The sequence below is a fragment of the Abramis brama genome, assembly GCF_963993115.1.
Source record: "Abramis brama genome assembly, chromosome: 12".
NCBI classification, from domain to species: Eukaryota; Metazoa; Chordata; class Actinopteri; order Cypriniformes; family Leuciscidae; genus Abramis; species Abramis brama.
Genome location: NC_139974.1, coordinates 30304732 through 30321600, shown reverse-complemented (window position 1 = coordinate 30321600; position 16869 = coordinate 30304732). Strand labels below are relative to the sequence as shown.

The 16869-nt window shown below is 37.4% G+C and overlaps 2 protein-coding genes across 4 annotated transcripts; one reads left to right on the top strand and one right to left on the bottom strand.

Moving 5' to 3' along the window:
• Positions 1 to 71: 71 nt before the first annotated feature.
• On the bottom strand, positions 72 to 3664 carry LOC311094271 (THAP domain-containing protein 6). Its single transcript, XM_084132101.1, has 4 exons — positions 3526 to 3664; positions 1925 to 2117; positions 957 to 1058; positions 72 to 866 (listed from the first exon to the last, which is right to left on the bottom strand). Exons 1-4 carry the CDS (start codon positions 3603 to 3605, stop codon positions 636 to 638), a joined length of 606 nt encoding a protein of 201 aa, XP_083988227.1. The 5' UTR covers positions 3606 to 3664; the 3' UTR covers positions 72 to 635.
• Positions 3665 to 5318: 1654 nt separating this feature from the next.
• txlna (taxilin alpha) lies at positions 5319 to 16637 on the top strand. 3 transcript variants are annotated; one of them, XR_014608416.1, is made up of 12 exons: positions 5319 to 5423; positions 5960 to 6120; positions 6259 to 6528; positions 10318 to 10409; positions 11309 to 11479; positions 11742 to 11936; positions 12208 to 12327; positions 12537 to 12611; positions 13248 to 13340; positions 13715 to 13810; positions 14590 to 15812; positions 16015 to 16637. XR_014608416.1 is itself a non-coding variant. In XM_084130894.1 (11 exons), the coding sequence occupies exons 2-11, from the start codon at positions 5967 to 5969 to the stop codon at positions 14893 to 14895; spliced, it is 1572 nt and encodes a 523-aa protein (XP_083987020.1). In that variant the 5' UTR covers positions 5319 to 5423; positions 5960 to 5966; the 3' UTR covers positions 14896 to 16637. The 3 variants fall into 3 exon arrangements, 1 of the variants encoding a protein (XP_083987020.1); XR_014608417.1 differs by having other exon boundaries at positions 14590 to 15817; positions 15977 to 16637; XM_084130894.1 differs by having other exon boundaries at positions 14590 to 16637.
• Positions 16638 to 16869: the final 232 nt, after the last annotated feature.

Here is a 16869-nt window from a genome sequence, read left to right as displayed (position 1 = left end):
CTTTTTTATATATGTATATATATATAAATACATAAATGTTATAACATTAATTAGACCAGAATATTGTAATATTTAGTAGAATAGATATTTATTCATACTTATCTATTCACAAATTATTTGAAAAACAAAAGTGAAATGCATGCAATGCACAAGACATAGCTTACAAACTGTCACAAATAAACTGCATTTGAGAAATGAATATACACATAAAAAAAAAAAAAAAAACATGATTTGGCAGTTGTTTTCCTACCAAACCACTGCACTGAAACCACAGACATCAATGCCGCGTATACTTTACATATAAACATATCTAACATCATGTTGAGGCCATGCCTAGCATCCGCCTTTGTTAAACGAATCAGAATTTTGTCAAATTATATATATATATAAAAAAACAAAAAACTTTGCAATATATGTGCATGTGGTGGGTCAAAAAGGAAAGATTCTCTTAGCTGAATGCATTTGGACCAGTGGACAGTTTGTTTTGCACTCATGGCCCTTTTTGGCAGGAGGTCAAATGAGAAGATTTGAAATTCAGTGAACACAGACGAATCCTTAAATTCCCTTTGAAATAATAACCAGGAATTTGTAGACATGGAAAGTGCGAACATGAGATATACATAAAGTTGTACATTTTATTGAATTTTCATTTTGCCCGAGTAGAAATTGAGCTTGTGTTCCAGCTCTTCATTTATGACGTTCTTTCCACTCAGATCCTCTAGAAGAGAAAGCACTATGCCCTTTGCCCTTTGTTCTCGTTTCTTCACGTTCCTCATGTCCCTCTCCAGACTCTCCACTCTAGCCAAGGCTTCACTGAGTCTGGCCTTTAGACCAGTGGGATCTGCTGGCAATGCATAGGAGTGGTCCTAGAAGAAAGGATGGAATTTTTTTACATGAATGTTTGTGCCACATCGCTCAGTCATAGCAGTTTGGCGCAAAATTAGTACAAAACTCACAACATTAGGCGGAGGTCTAGTCTCTAGGACCTGCAGAGAACAGTCCACTGACAGGCTCTCTTCAGCCCTCCTTGAGGTTTTTGTTGTCCTCGATGACACTGGCTAAAATGGAAGGAACATATACATATATATAAAAGCCTAATGACTAGCTATCATATTCTTTAAAGGGTTAGTTCACCCAAAAATGAAAATTCTGTCAGTAATTACTCACCCTCATGTTGTTCCAACCGCGTAAGACCTTCGTTCATCTTCGGAACACAAATTAAGATATTTTTGATGAAATCTGAGAGCTGATCACTTCTCCATAGGCTGCTAGGTGACCGAAACTTGCTGGCCCAGAAAAGTTATTAAAGAAATCGTTAATATAGTCCAAGTGACTACAGTGGCTCAATCTTAAGTATATCAAGCGACGAAAATACTTTTTGTGCGCAAAAACAAACAAAAATAACGACTTTATTCCACTATTCATTTCCTTCTCTCTGGGCCACTAGTTGGTTCACGTAGTGTTTTTGCGCTGCGCGTCTGTGTTACACGTCACCACGTAGGCTCACTATTGGCCGACGCTGGTCATGTGTGTGATGCGTGATGACGTGTAACACAGACGCGCTGCGCAAAAACACTACTAGGCCCAGAGAGAAGGAAATGAATAGTGGAATAAAGTCGTTATTTTTGTTTGTTTGTGCGCACAAAAAGTATTCTCGTCGCTTGATATACTTAAGATTGAGCCACTGTAGTCACTTGGACTATATTAACTATCTCTTTAATAACTTTTCTGGGCCAGCAAGTTTCAGTCACCTAGCAGCCTATGGACAAGTGATCCAGCACTCAGATTTCATCAAAAATATCTTAATTTATGTTCCGAAGATGAACGAAGGTCTTACGCGGTTGGAACAACATGAGGGTGAGTAATTACTGACAGAATTTTCATTTTTGGGTGAACTAACCCTTTAATCTAGAGGTAGACCTACTCTTTGTAGATGAGCTGGGAAATTGAAGACAGATGGTTTAGCTCCATCTCTGATCCTTACAATCTGACCCGTCCTGTCCAAGTCCTGCTCCCTGAAGTGCTCACTGCAAAGCACAGAAGAATCGCTGGCGGAAAAACCTTCCCATCTTAGGGCAATTTCCCACTGCTTCCTCAATGCTTTAGGTTTAGGAAACCTTCAAAGTGTGAGATAAGTTAGATAACAACAGTCAGATTCACAATAATACTATGTCAGTCACTCAGATGAAACGAGGCATTATGATTATGACAATAAATTGATTTTTATGATTTAAACCAAGAGTAGTCCATTAATGTTCCAAGAAGTCCAGTTCATTTCTGATTTCTTTCTACCAAAGGTCCGGAAAGTAATGATTAGGGTATTCAGTATGTTTGGAATATTTATTAAACATCTTGACGTTGGCAGTGTTAGCCTTAGGCCAAAAAATCTATAAACCAGAAGAACAGGTCTGTCAAATTTCCATCCTTTTTAAAGCCATGGATATTTTAGGTTAGGTATCATTCAAAAGTTTAAATACTCTAAATTCATCCTGTGAAAATTGTTCTGAAGACATATTGTTGGAAAGGTTGTAGACCCAAGGTTCCATATTTAGCCACTGTTTTGTGATTGCCGTGATATTGTCACAGAAATATATTCATTTATGACAGGAGAACGCATCAAACAATTAATTGAAGTTACCATTGAAGGTCCCAATGGCTGCTTTTGGTATAGCGACTAAATAAAATCTCTCAGGAACTTTTTGAGACATCAACTTCAACAAATATCACAGTCTATCACAGTAGTACATCTGGTAAAAATAACTGACGGGCAGTGGACGAAAGCCTTGTTTTGCCATCCTAAGGTCACATGAAGCCTTATGGCTGGTTGAAAGGTGTCTTCTGAAAGAAAATGTAATAAATCACGGTCACAGTAGACCATTTATATATTTTTACGTTGGAATCTAAAAACATCAAACAAATAATTGAAATAAAATCAGTGCACCTGAATGGCCTGGCTTTTAAATTATAGAAACATTTGTTCTCATAAACAGAGAACTCTGCTAACTGATAATTGTAATGAAAAAAAAAAAAAGGTTTATTCTAGTTTGTTATTGTTTTTTAGTTTAAATGATAAAGAGAAAGTTAAGAGAATAGAGAAAGCACATTAATTTGCCCTTTCATGTTTTTCTATTCTTATTATTCATTACTTTTTTATTTTTTTTTAACTGAAACGTCGGAGTCATATCAGTTAAGTGCATGGAGTTTTACGTTGCTTCGTTCTCGTTTTCTGTAATTTATTTTAGCAAAAGATTCTTGCACACAGCTTGGTTGTTTGGTGGCGCTGCTCGAAACAGTGAGATGGAGTTGTAAAGGTCGTGATGAGTCGAGCTAATTATGTTTTAATCCATAAATCAACCCGAGCCTTTTTAAGAAAGCATAAACTATGATAAAACCTTTATAAAACCTTTCAAATTTGTTATACAGTATCAGCATTCATAGCTAGCTTGTTTTTGCTAGCTTAGTCTGGCTCTGTCAACATAACGTTATAATAACCAAATACAACCATAAACAATTGTTCAATCTTACTTGTGAAAGGTAATTCCCCGGGATTTTGTCTGGGTTGTGCGACGGTTTTTACAGCCCCAAGCAACACATGAATCAGGCATTTTTTTTGCAAGAGAGAGTGTGTTGCCCGGTCCAATATGGCGACGACGCTGATGTTTGCAAATGCGAAACATGAAGCTTCGAAACATTTATGAATCACCTGCGTCGATTCTAGTGATGGGCATTCCGGCTCTTTTCCGTGAGCCGGCTCGTTTGACTCGGCTCACTGAAAAGAGCCGGCTCTTTTTGACTCACAAACGGCTCTTTAAAAAATATATGTTTTAACTCGCTGAAACAAGTCCACCACACAACTGTGCAACGTGACTATTCACATATTTAATTGTCCATAACAACCCAAAAACTATAGCCTGCTTGTCTTGCACATCTAATTAATGGGCAAAGTTATGACTGACTATTTTTCTTACCTTCTTTTTTTACTTTTTAATGTGGATATTATTGAGCTTGTAGAAGTTTAGCTCTTGCGTTCTTCTGAACATCTTGCGCTGCAATTGCCCGATGTCATTTCTGAGTCATATCAGACCATTATCTGTCTCTCTTTTAAATGCATATTCCACAGTGGTAGTAGGCTACGATTGGCTGTTTTAAAATATAATTAATATCGAAACAAAATAACCCAGGCGGTCTCATCTAAGAGACGTTTAGGCCTCCTCCATAGTACTGACAGCTGGGCATAGCTTGCAGGTTTGCTTAGTGGCAAACTTTTTTCATTTGTTTGGTTCAACCGCCACCCGCCCGAATTTAATTAAAATATTATTTTTCGTCACGTCATCCGCCTGATCCGCGGTTTATCCGCATCTCTAGTGTGTGTGTGAGTTTGCTCGGCACTCCCTCATGCAGTTTAATTGGTTGACATCGCGTGTATGATTGACAGGAACAGAATGTGAGGCTGATCAGACAGTCGAAACAAATGTGTGTGCGCCTTTAGGCCTATATAATTATGTTTTTGTTGGTTTTTGAATTAGTCAATTATTTTAAATGCAATTAAAATCATTCATTATTTCATTATTAGCCTACATAATGATTTAATTTCTATAGGCTATATTTTTAAAAATAGAGTCGGCTCTTCAGATATGCGAGCCGGCTCCCGTCGTTCACCTACAAGAGCCGGCTCTTAGATCCGGCTCATTCGCGAACGACCCATCACTAGTCGATTCAGTGGTTCGGAGCTTGTATTGAACTCGCCACGTCACGTGATTTCAGCAAACGGAGCGTTGTTGTTAGCCTGGTTTCGAAACATTTCAAAATACTGCTGTTCAAGGAATGTTTATATATTTAAATAAAAAAAGGTTTAAAACTTACATTCAATCATTTAGCAGACGCTTTTATCCAAAGCAACTTACAAGTGAAGAGAGCAATAGACTTATTTTAATGTATTCTAACCTCTATAGAATATTTAGTTTATTGTGTTTTCGCCTGTAAATGTTTTGTTCTTTGTTGAGTTTTCGTTGCACTTGACTTTTGACCAGTTTTGACCAGCAGGTTCCACCAGTTTGTGGTGTTTCGAGCGCTTCGAATTCGAAACAGTGAATCATTTGGTTCAATTGATTCAAATGGCCTAAAAGGGTGACGCTGCTCCCATCACTAGCGGGAAATATTAAATTTTAAATTGAATTAGAAATATTAATTCGAAGCTAATAAAACGAAAATAAATAAATAATAAACCACTGCCAGAGTACACTACAATAATAATAAAAACAATAATAATACACCTAATAATACACCGGAAGTTTGCCACAGTTCGACCAATCATCTTCGACTGTTTCCCTGGCATTTCCTGTGTCAGTTAGAAGTAGCAGTAGGAAGGGTAAAGAGTGGTAACAAACATCAGAAGGGGTTTCTTGGACCAAACTGAGACACTGGTATTATTTTAAAAACAATTATCTGACAGCACAGATACGTTCGGTGTGTCTGATTTGTAAAATTGTAGAGCGCGTCAAGTCAGTTAGCGGATATTTAACTGTGCGTTTTGTTAGCCATGACTGCTAAACTAGTCGAGCGAGAGATGTTACACAGCTACAGCTCTCAATTATACTTGTATGTTTATTTACAGTTATAAACCGTCAGATAAACGTAACACTTGTTCTTTTTAGGCACGTCTGTTGATTGTTGTTGACTGATGTTTACAAGAAACATTTAACGTTTGACTGTCCTAAATGTGATCTCAAATCGGATTGTAGTGATTAGCGCGTTTTAATGTTATGTAGTGAGTTACGTAGTCAACAAGTGTCATCCTCGTTTGTTTTGTCAGTCTCTTGCACATCAGATTCGTTTTAATTGTGCAACTGAATTGTAACTGTAACTGTAACTGTTCAAGCAGTTATACAGTGAAGTGTGTCGTATTGTAGTCGTTTAACGTTACCTGTGTACTTTGGTGTTTTTTAATATTTGTACACAGATCAGCAATGCAGAGAAGGGAGATGGAGGATTCAGTTGCTGATAGCAGTGCAGATGATACGGAGGAGAGCACCGCAGCATCTGAGATGACCAATAGCCCTAAAGAAATCGAAACGCAGTCGGACGGCACACCGACCAACAATGCTCAGACTGATGAAGGCTGTAAGGGAGCTGACAAGTTGATTTTTTTTTCTTTCTTTCGTGTTCTAAACTAACCCAAAACCTTAGTATATTCACATCTTCATTGTGGGAAAGTCATTTCCATTGCCATATGTCTTCTCTCATGTTTCTTGTGTTTAGTGGCAGAGGCCGGTGCGATTTCTGCTTCCTGTGACATGGCTGAGGAACTGTGCAGACAGCTAGAGGACATCCTCAGCACCTATTGTCATGAGCATGGTGGTGTTGGCAGCGATGATGTGGCAGTGACCAATGGCCAGCCTGACGGTGTGGAAGTGAACGGGCTGTCTGAGAGAGAGGACGGCAAACAGGTGGAGGCCAAACTGAATGGCAATGGATGTGTGGAGAAGGACCAGAAGAAGCTCCAAGACAAGAAGAAAGTGAAGGGACTAGGTGAGTCAGTGTTTGCCTAAGTGTGTAACGAGTCCGACACCAACTGTTGGCTTGCTATTAAAGGATTAGTTCACCCCAAAATGAAAATTTCCTAATAATTTACTCACCCCAATGCCATCCAAGATATCCATGTCTTTCTTTCCTCAGTGGGAGAGAAATTATGTTTTTTGAGGAAAACATTTCTGGATTTTTCTTCTAACAATGGACTTCATTGGTTACCATAGTTTTTAAGTCCAAATCAATGCAGTTTCAAAAGTTTTTGAAGTGTTTAAACGGGCTGTACGCGATCACAGCTGAAGAAGAGGTTGTTATCTAGCGAAACGATAGGTCATTTTCAATTTTTTTTAAATAATTTATAGACTTTTTACCTTCAATAGTTCGGATTGAGCTGATCAACAAACGGACAGGGAACTACGTCATCACGTTGAAAGGTCACGCCGGCGCCGGCAGAAGTACCGCCCCACTGTTTACAATGCGACCGTACGTAGGTGGATGGTTCAAATAGTATTGTTTGCTATTATATATGTAGTAATAGTATTCAGTGAATATGAATATGAATAGTATATGAATAACATTCTGATGAATATGAATAGTAGTTCAAATAGTATTGCCGGCGCCGGCGTGACCTTTCAACGTGATGACGTAGTTCCCTGTCCGTTTGTTGATCAGCTCAATCCGAACTATTGAACGTAAAAAGTCTATAAATTATTTTTTAAAAATTGGAAAAAAATCTATAGTCTTTTCACTTTTATTTTGCCTTTTGGAATGTGTTGCAGCCTTCAAAATCTAAATTAGTTTATATTTACAAAATACAATTAATTTGGCCAGAGAAATCATTGGACATTTTTTTTCTTTGTATCTTTTGTCAGTTAAATAAAGGTTAAGGAGAATTAACAAATCACAGATTCTTGATTTTATTACATTTGACAAAATGTCCCATTTTTTTATGGATTTCGGGCTGTATAATAAATATGGCAAGACGTGCATTCTTTTGTATTTGTCCTTTCTAAAATCCATGTGTTACTGTAGTGTCTTTTACTTTGCTGCAGTAATATGGCCTCACTAACAAAAGCACAATTCAAGCTCATTCTTTGTGATTCTGTACAATTCAAAGTGAACCCACACACTTGATCTGAATGCAGTTGGGCATTCAGAATGTGTTCTTCAATGGTGTCTTTCACCAGTAGCACTTGCATACCTCCATTCATAATGGAGTTTATGCTTCAGTGTTGTTAGTCTGTTATTATGCTTTGACTTGATCTTCTGGGTTGAAAATATCGAATAACCGATTTCTATATTCATTTTAATATCCAAAATCGGTTCTTGAATCCTAAGGTCAGTTTTGTAGTCTTTGCTGTGAACAAATTTCAACAATGAATTGGAGGAGAAACATTATTGTATCACTAATAGAAAGTTTGAATTACAAATGTAAATGTTAACTTTTTTATTTGAGTGCTGATTATTATCTAAAAATAAATAGCAATTGAATTTGGACTCTGTTGATTTTATTCATTAATATTGTTGTAGTGTAACAAGTATGGAAGTAAAATAATGTCAAATGTTTTTGAAATAATAAACCTGTTGAATTGCACTACTTGAAAAATAGGCATTGCATTAAACATGCTTGCATTTTAATGCATTGTACTTTTAGGGCTTGCATTTTTATGGGCTGAAATTCAACATGGTTGTATATTTTAGCTGTGAATATTTCAATTAAAAACATTTCAAACACCTTTTCATTATTAAAAATTCAATAATCCATATTCACCATTCATATTTCACTTCCAAAATATTCAAACTGTTTAAAAATACAACCTATAATATTCAACAGGCAATTTTCGGTCCATTTTATTTCGCTTTGCAAATTCGCTTCCACAAATTCAGTGGTTCAAATTCGACAGTAAATTCAACATTGACGTCCAGGAACTGCAGGAAAAGCAGTAGATTGCCGAGCATACTCTCCATCTGCTGTTAGTCAACCTCACCAGCAGGAGGTGCAAAAGCGCGTGTTGTTGACGAAGACCAGCAAAATTAGAGCAAGTCATTCATTCATAAAACTCATTTACAGCAATGTAAGTGTATTTGTGATTATTATGACGGCTGTTTTATGTTAAATTCAGTGTCTTCACGGTTACTTTTCCTGTGTAGCCTACATGCATCTTTCTCTACCGTGAACGAGATTATAATGTTATTCCCCGATGCGGATATACAGATCCAATGTTACATTTTTGAGGTTGACATATATTTCTCTTGGTTGTTTAGTTGCCTTAACTTTATATTGTGGCGATGTGCTGCATGCAGGCTATTAGGGTTTGACTTTGGTATACACGTTTCTAACTCCGATAGCATTTGAATAGAACGACTTACAGTCATAAAACCAACTGTAAAGTGTTCATGTAGTGTCAGGCATAATGCGCACCCTTTGGATTTTTTATATTTATTCAAATAAATTTAAGTTTGCTATTGAAGTTAGAAACTTGTATGCCAATGTTGTATGCAACTTTAGAGACGGTCCCTAAATGTGCGAATGTCCAATGATAAGCCAATTTTACATTTAGTCATTTAGCAGACGCTTTTATCCAAAGCGATTTACAGTTAAACTAACAATAGGACAACAATATGCAAGTGCTATGACAGTTTAAGCTAATGCAATACACGTAGGCATACTATATAGAGAGAGAGAGAGAGAGAGAGAGAGGATAGAATAGAATAGAAGAGAAGAGAAAGTGTTAGTATTAATTGATCAAGTGTTGATTTTATGCCAGTATATCACGAAACGCTCAGCATGAAACTTTGCGCGTTAAGTTCATATTCTGAGTCCATCTTCTTGCCTGTAGCCTACAGCCTACTTCCCCAATAAGGTGCAAGATTGGTCTTTCATATCACTGTATTAGTCCATTAAGCTGTCCCAACGGAAGGGGAATCCGTGAGTATGAGGTATTGAGGGAAACTGATTATAATCCTGTTCATGGTAGAGAAAGCTGATGACATGTAGGCTACACAGGGACAGTAACAATGAAGTTATTGAATGAAACATAAACACAGCTTTTGTGTGTTTATCATCTTTTCCGCATATACTGACACAGATAATCATTTTCATTTTATGAATGAATGTCTTCGTCAACAAGCACTTTTGCACCACCTGCTGGTGAGGTCGACTAACAGCAGATGAAGAGTATGCTCGGCAATCTACTGCTTTTCCTGCAGTTCCTGGACGTCAATGTTGAATTTACTGTCGAATTTGAACCACTGAATTTGTGGAAGCGAATTTGCAAAGCGAAATAAAATGGACCGAAAATTTTCTGTTGAATATTATTGGTTGTATTTTTAAACAGTTTGAATATTTTGAAAGTGAAATATGAAAGGTGAATATGGATTATTGAATTAATAATGAAAAGGTGTTGGAAATGTTTTTAACTGAAATATTCACAGCTTAAATATTCAACCATGTTGAATTTCAGCCCATAAAAATGCAAGCCCTAAAAATACAATGCATTAAAATGCAAGCATGGTTAATGCAATGCCTATTTTTTTCAAGTAGTGCAATTCAACAGGCTTTTTATTTCAAAAACATTTGACATTATTTTACTTCCATAAACAAGTGAGATGGTTCCCTATATAGTTTACATCATTTAGAATTTTTTTTTTTCCTGACATATACCTGAAATATTTCTGAGATCAGATTCGGATCAATAGCTTATGAATCAAAATCCAATCAAGATGTAAAATATGTGTCAATACCCAGAACTATTCTTAACCTAAATTCTATTCTCTGCTTTTGCATTGTAGGCAAAGAGATAACCCTTCTAATGCAGACTCTCAACACACTGAGTACTCCAGAGGAGAAGCTGGGTGGTCTCTGTAAGAAGTATGCTGAGCTGGTAAGACTTGACGATGATGATGATCAAGAAATGTCAACATCTCAGAGCATTTGTTGTATACAGAGAAATGATCACTCTTAGAGAGAGAGGGTAGAAAATAGTCAAGAAAAAAATAAAATTTTGGTTGCAAAAAAACTTTACTAACATTATACATGGAGATAAAAATAAACAATAATAAAAAAAACATTTTAAGTTATTTGAAAGTAGTTTCATGTAGTGATAGAAGAATTGCTGGTGATCCGAATACCATTTTTTTAGCTTCGGTAGTAATCAACACCGAATATTCGAAGCTTCGGAGGGAAATAAAAATAAATAAATAAACGAGGCTCAAACATCCATTTCGTAACAGACATACGTGTTATTTGAGCACTTCAATCGCAATTAGAGTGAAATGGCTTCTCGAACAAGAAAAATTGTTGGGCAGGGCTTGATTTTGTCCGTTGTTAGATCATTGTGGTTTTCTATTGCTGTGATCTTGTGAGTGACGGGATGTCCTGTCCTCACACCAGTGAACACATTATCAGAGAAGAGAAAAGAAGAGAAGAGATGTCGCTGCAAGAGGGAGAGGAAGTTAATTCGATTAAAGCTCACGAGTGAATTTATGAAAAATAATGATGTGCACAGATAAATAATTTATTTGGCAGACCGTGTGATTTCAGCTGACTGGGCTTCAGCTTGTCGGCATGAAAACAATACTAGGAAATGAAGGGCATTTTCAGCCCACGTTACCACATTAAGAGCTTTCTTTAATGATACATTTGTAAAGATGTTTCAAATCTCAGTGCTATTACCACTGTAATTACCCAATGCATATGCTATCGACTACTGATGTTCTGGTGTTGTGACAACCCTAATTTAGACAACTTATAATAATACTCCTGTCCTGCTGTTTCTTTTAGCTAGAGGAGCACCGTAACGCTCAGAAACAGATGCGAGCCCTGCAGAAGAAGCAGACGCAGCTAATCCAGGAGAAGGACCACTTAAGAAATGAGCACAGCAAGGCCATCCTGGCGCGCAGCAAGCTGGAGAGTCTCTGTCGAGAACTGCAGAGACACAACCGCACACTTAAGGTACGCTAACTTGATATGAATGCAAATAACAAGATATCTGTCCTTTATGCAGAGAGGGTATGTTATAATCATCATGTCTGTGGTGCCTGCCACATGCAAAATCTAAATTCAATGGTGTTCAGAAGTGTCCTGCCTCAGAAGTTTCTCTTCTCAAAGTGTTGTTTAATCAGTGCTCCAACTCAACTTTTCACTTAACCAGAAGCTTGTTGCATTGTACTTTCTTTAATGAGATTAGTGGATTAATGTTTGCTTTTCTTGGCAGGAGGATGGTGTGCAACGTGCCCGATTGGAGGAGGAGAAAAGGAAGGAAGTGACCTCACATTTCCAGGTGACACTGAATGACATCCAAGCACAGATGGAGCAGCACAACGAGCGTAATGCAAACCTAAGACAGGAGAACATGGAGCTGGCTGACAAACTAAAGAAACTTATTGAGCAGTACGAGCTCAGAGAGGAGGTGAGAGATTTGGAAATAAAGGATGAAAAGTGAAGAGAAGGGAAAATACATTTGTAATGCCTTTTAACTGAAGATAAATGGGAAAACATCTGTGCTTGTGTTTGTTAAACAATACAGTTTATGATGCCATTATATTAAACTCATTATTTGTGATTCTGTACAATTCAAAGTTTATTTATTTATTTATTACTGTGACATTCATACGTTTTTATGTATTACTTGAGTTGTGTTTTGGAGCCGCTGTCCTTAACGACATAGTTTTCTCTCTCAGCATATTGACAAGGTGTTCAAGCACAAAGATCTGCAACAGCAGCTGGTAGATGCAAAGCTTAACCAGGCACAGGCACTGCTCAAGGACTCAGAGGGCCGTCATCAGAAGGAGAAAGACTTTGTGAGTTTCTACATCCTTTTCCCAGTACTTCAAACATGTGCTCAGCTAAAGTTACAGAAACAAACTTATTCTATATTTTTGTTGGGATGAATGTACCGTAAATTTACTGTGAAACTGCCTTTATATGTACACCAGTGTGGTAATTCCCTCTGGACAGGGTTGCCAGTCACTAATTAAGATTCTTATGGTCTCATTTCTTTCTTTTCCAGCTCCTGAAAGAGGCGGCTGAGTCTCAGAGGATGTATGAGCTCATGAAACAGCAGGAGGTTCATCTGAAACAGCAGGTGAGGGACATAAGACAGATCTGACCTAACTCACACACTTATAGGACAAACAGAGTTATTAGTGTTTTTTGGAAAGAAATGTATACTTCTATTCAGGGATGCATTAATTTGATCATATGTGACAGAAAAGACATTTAAGATGTTACAAAAGATTTCTATTTCAAATAAATGCTGTTCTTTTGAGCTTTCTGGTCAAGAATCCTGACAAAAGTATCAGTTTCCACAAAATTAAGAGGCAAAAACTGTTTTCAACATTGATAATAATCAGAAATGTTTCTTGAGCACCAAAATCAGCATTGAAGACTGGAATAATGGTTACTGAAAATTCACAGGAATAAATTAAATTTTAAAATGCATTAAAGTAGAAAACAGTTATGTGAGTTAAATGCCTTGGTTAGCAAAAGAGACTTCTTTCTAAAACATTAAAATCTTACAGACCCTAAACGTTTGAATGGTAGTATTTACACCATTAAACAGAAAATCATATAGATTAGAGGGAGGGATCTAGCAACTACCCAGAACTCCGTTGCATTGTGGTTATTTACATGGTTATGTGCCACTCAGAACATTTTGTGTTACTGTTTCATATGTGTTTTGACTTCCCATGCTAAAATGTTTTTATTTTGTCTCTTTCAGCTCTCATTGTACACCGAGAAGTTTGAAGAGTTTCAAAACACACTTTCCAAAAGCAACGAGGTGTTCACAACTTTCAAACAAGAGATGGAAAAGGTAAATGACTGTTTAGTAGTGATTAGTGGATGTTGTGGACTTCACACTCCTACAAAGACACTGTTAGAGCTCGTTCACACAGAACGCGTTTTTGCTTTGAAAAATGGGGAAAAATACTGCAAGGTCTCGACACGTTTTTAAAAAGGTTTAACTGATTTATACAAGTTATACGGTTATACACGTCCATCTAGCGCGTGTTTACATGGAAAAACAATGGAAAAGTAGCACATTGGAATAGTCTGCAAGGCCTGTATTAATGCATAGAATGTAGGTTGTCTTGGGCGTTGTCACACATTTCACAAAACAAAATATACATTTCTAAAGGCTGTGTTTGTGTGAAACGTGCTTTAATCTGTTTTTGTATCATGCTGCAGATGACCAAGAAGATTAAGAAGCTGGAGAAGGAAACAACCATGTATAGATCACGATGGGAGAGCAGTAACAAAGCTCTGCTGGAGATGGCAGAGGAGGTGATTGTTGTACTTGCTAGTTCTGTTCTCTTTCTTGACAGTTAAGGCCCTGATATACTCACGGTTAAGTTCTTATTCGTTCTCCACTTGGGGGTAAAAATAAATTCGAAATTGCTTTTCAGCAGCATATTCTCAGCGAACATCTCGATGCCACCCGCACTGCTGAGAGCGATATATAGATGAATATGTAAACGTGCTGCACGCTGTCCTCTCAGTGGCAACAAAGTATGATCATAGCAATGTTTTCACCAGATCTGCAATTCAGCACTCCAGTCAAGTCACATCACGTTTATTTATATAGCACTTTATACAAAATATTGCTTTAAAGCAAGCAGCTTTACATTATTAAACATGAAAAAGGTGTCAGTTTCACTTGCTATTAGAATAACAGCTTCAATTTCTACTATAAAGCGACTCTCCAGGGTGTTTGTTTTTAATGGCGGACATCCGACCTTGACGGATTGAACAGAAGAAATTAACCAAAGACTTCCACGTCATAGAAAGCAGTGTCACATGGACCAATGATAGTTCAAAGAGATTTACCAGCCAGAGCAAACTTTCCTGGAAATTTTGCTTTGGCAAATTGAATTCTCCTCCTGAAACGATATCCGAACACATTTAGTTTTTGCCTTAGTTCCCCCGTTACACTAGCTAATTCTAAAATTTCACTTGAAGTATATCAGGGCCTGTACTGCAAAAAGTTAAAACTTTGTAACACGAGTAATTGCTTAAAAGCTGCACGTTTTAGTTTGACGTTTTCTCTCTGTTGTCCACTGTAGAAAACACTACGAGACAAGGAGTTTGAAAGCCTGCAGGTGAAGGTGCAGCGACTGGAAAAGCTCTGTCGTGCGCTACAGATAGAGCGTAATGAGCTGAGTAAGAAGGTTCAGGGTGTTTCCACAGGCATTGAGAATAGGCCAGAAACAGAGACGGGGTCACCGCCAGAAGCGATAGACTCAGAAGAGTGCAGCCCTGTCCATCAGAACAGCCCAGAGACTCCACAAACGGCTTGTAGCCCGGCGTGCCACTGCGGGCCAGATCTGGAGGCCGAGAGTCACAGAGAGGTGTGCTCAACCCAGGATTGAGTCTAGCTCTCTCTGGGGGGCCAGGACACACACACAATCCTTCCCAGCTCTACCAGACCCCCAACCCTCCATCAGCCGTCGGCGTCTTTAGTTTTCTGCGTCTGCGATAGAACTGCTGACTCGTCTGCTTTTGGGGGTTTTCATTGTGTCAGGGAAGATTGTGCCTTCAACATGATTCCTATGCTGCGTTTATACTCTTTGGTTTTTATGTGGCTTGCTTTATCCCACTTTATTCCCGAGAAAATTCCATATTTGCATTTAGAGGGGCATGGATGTTGCTGCTGTCTTGGAATGCTTAGTGTTTGTCCACTAAATGCTTGTCTCTTTTCAGTTAGGCTGAAAAAAAAACAAAAAAAAACATAAAGAATCTTAACAGATGGATTGCCGTAATTGAGGGAAAGTTATTTGCCATGAAACAGCAGTTGTAATGTGACATGTTGTTTCTTTGGGTGTTTTTATTTAATTTCTCGCCTTAAGTTGTTGTATTAGGTAAAATCTGCTTGTCCACTTCCCAACCACTCTTTTTATTTTTATTTCCTGCACCAAACAAAGAATGTATGATTTATTATTCATCACTTTTCAGAGTTCAGAAATATAGACGTACAGTTAAGACTGACATTGTTTTGAGTTTGTTCATCTAATCTGAACCCAGATTTCTTTGCTTTTGCACACTTGAATTTATCACATTTATTTTTAAATTAAGTTTACACCATCTTTAAACACCACTAGTTTCTTTCAGATAATATATCCAGCATTGTAGATTAATTCCTTTAACCCATTCCGTTAAACTTCTAGTTAGGTATGTGCACTTAAATGATGTCATGACCACTGAGGGATTTAATTCAGTGTGTGATTTCAGTTTGGATGGTTTTCATATCAAGTTGTTTCAGATACTGATCACATGGCTGTTTGCATTAGTGCAGTGGTTCTCAATTCCAGTCCTCGTGACCCACTGCTCTGCACATTTTGTTTGTCTCCCTTATTTAACACACCTGAACCAGATCATCAGCTCATTAGGAGAGACTCTATGAACTGGACTGAGTGTGTCAGATAAGAGAGACATACAAAATGTGCAGAGCAGTGGGTCACGAGGACTGGAATTGAGAACCACTGCATTAGTGGCTTAATGTGTTTAACATATTATAAACAAAAACATTTGAATCCCCTGCCCAGTTTCATCAGGTTAAACAAGTAGATTCAAGAACACTATGCAATTCTAGCTCTGTTCATGTCATCTCTGTGTTTAGCATGTGAGCAAAGCACTGACATGCTGAGTAATGAATGTATGTTTGACACAAAGTGACTTAGTTCTGAGATGCCAGTAAATTTCAGCACTCTTGGGTTTTTGATTTCATTTGTGTGTGTGTGTGTGTGTGTGTGTGTGTGTGTTCAGTGCATTTACATCATATAGTTTTTGTGCCCTTTCAGTACCATTCTGAGTGGAGTACAAAAGTGCTGGTATAGTGTTGAGCCTGAAGTGCGTCAAGTTATCAGTCGGCCATGTAAACTCTTCCATATTTCATTCCAGTCAAGGTTACTGAACCGGATTTTCTGTTTCAAAAATTTTGTCAGCCGGTATGTGTGTGAAAATCATCATTTTACTGTATTTGCTGGTCATTCATTTGCCAGTCATTCTTTCAATTTGACATTCCCATCATAGAAGGTACCAAAGATCTGTTGTTGTTGTTTTCTCACACCCTGTATACATTTATTTGCAAATTAAAATACTAAGAAAATTAAAATGTGATTTTTGTATTCATTGTTGATAAACTGATATGTCACACGGGATGATAACATCAATAACATTAGCCTGTTTGACTGAAATTAAAAATTTGAACTTAAATAGTTATAATTTCAAATATTTAACATTAAGTAAAAATTTAAATTTGTATTATGTATTAATTTAGTGTCTGTGTGTGTTATTTTAATAGTATTATTAGTCTCTGTTTTTGACCAGTTTCAGTTAATGTTCGC

Bases quoted from the DNA above. Each gene is read 5' to 3' on its own strand.
- LOC311094271 (XM_084132101.1), bottom strand. From the start codon at position 3,605: ATGCCTGATTCATGTGTTGCTTGGGGCTGTAAAAACCGTCGCACAACC. The intron at 2,118-3,525 runs GTAAGATTGAAC...CACACTTTGAAG, and splicing joins CGGGGAATTACCTTTCACAA to GTTTCCTAAACCTAAAGCAT. The intron at 1,059-1,924 runs GTAGGTCTACCT...CTTCCATTTTAG, and splicing joins TCCCAGCTCATCTACAAAGA to CCAGTGTCATCGAGGACAAC.
- txlna (XM_084130894.1), top strand. From the start codon at position 5,967: ATGCAGAGAAGGGAGATGGAGGATTCAGTTGCTGATAGCAGTGCAGAT. The intron at 6,529-10,317 runs GTGAGTCAGTGT...TTTGCATTGTAG, and splicing joins GAAGAAAGTGAAGGGACTAG to GCAAAGAGATAACCCTTCTA. The intron at 12,328-12,536 runs GTGAGTTTCTAC...TTTCTTTTCCAG, and splicing joins ATCAGAAGGAGAAAGACTTT to CTCCTGAAAGAGGCGGCTGA.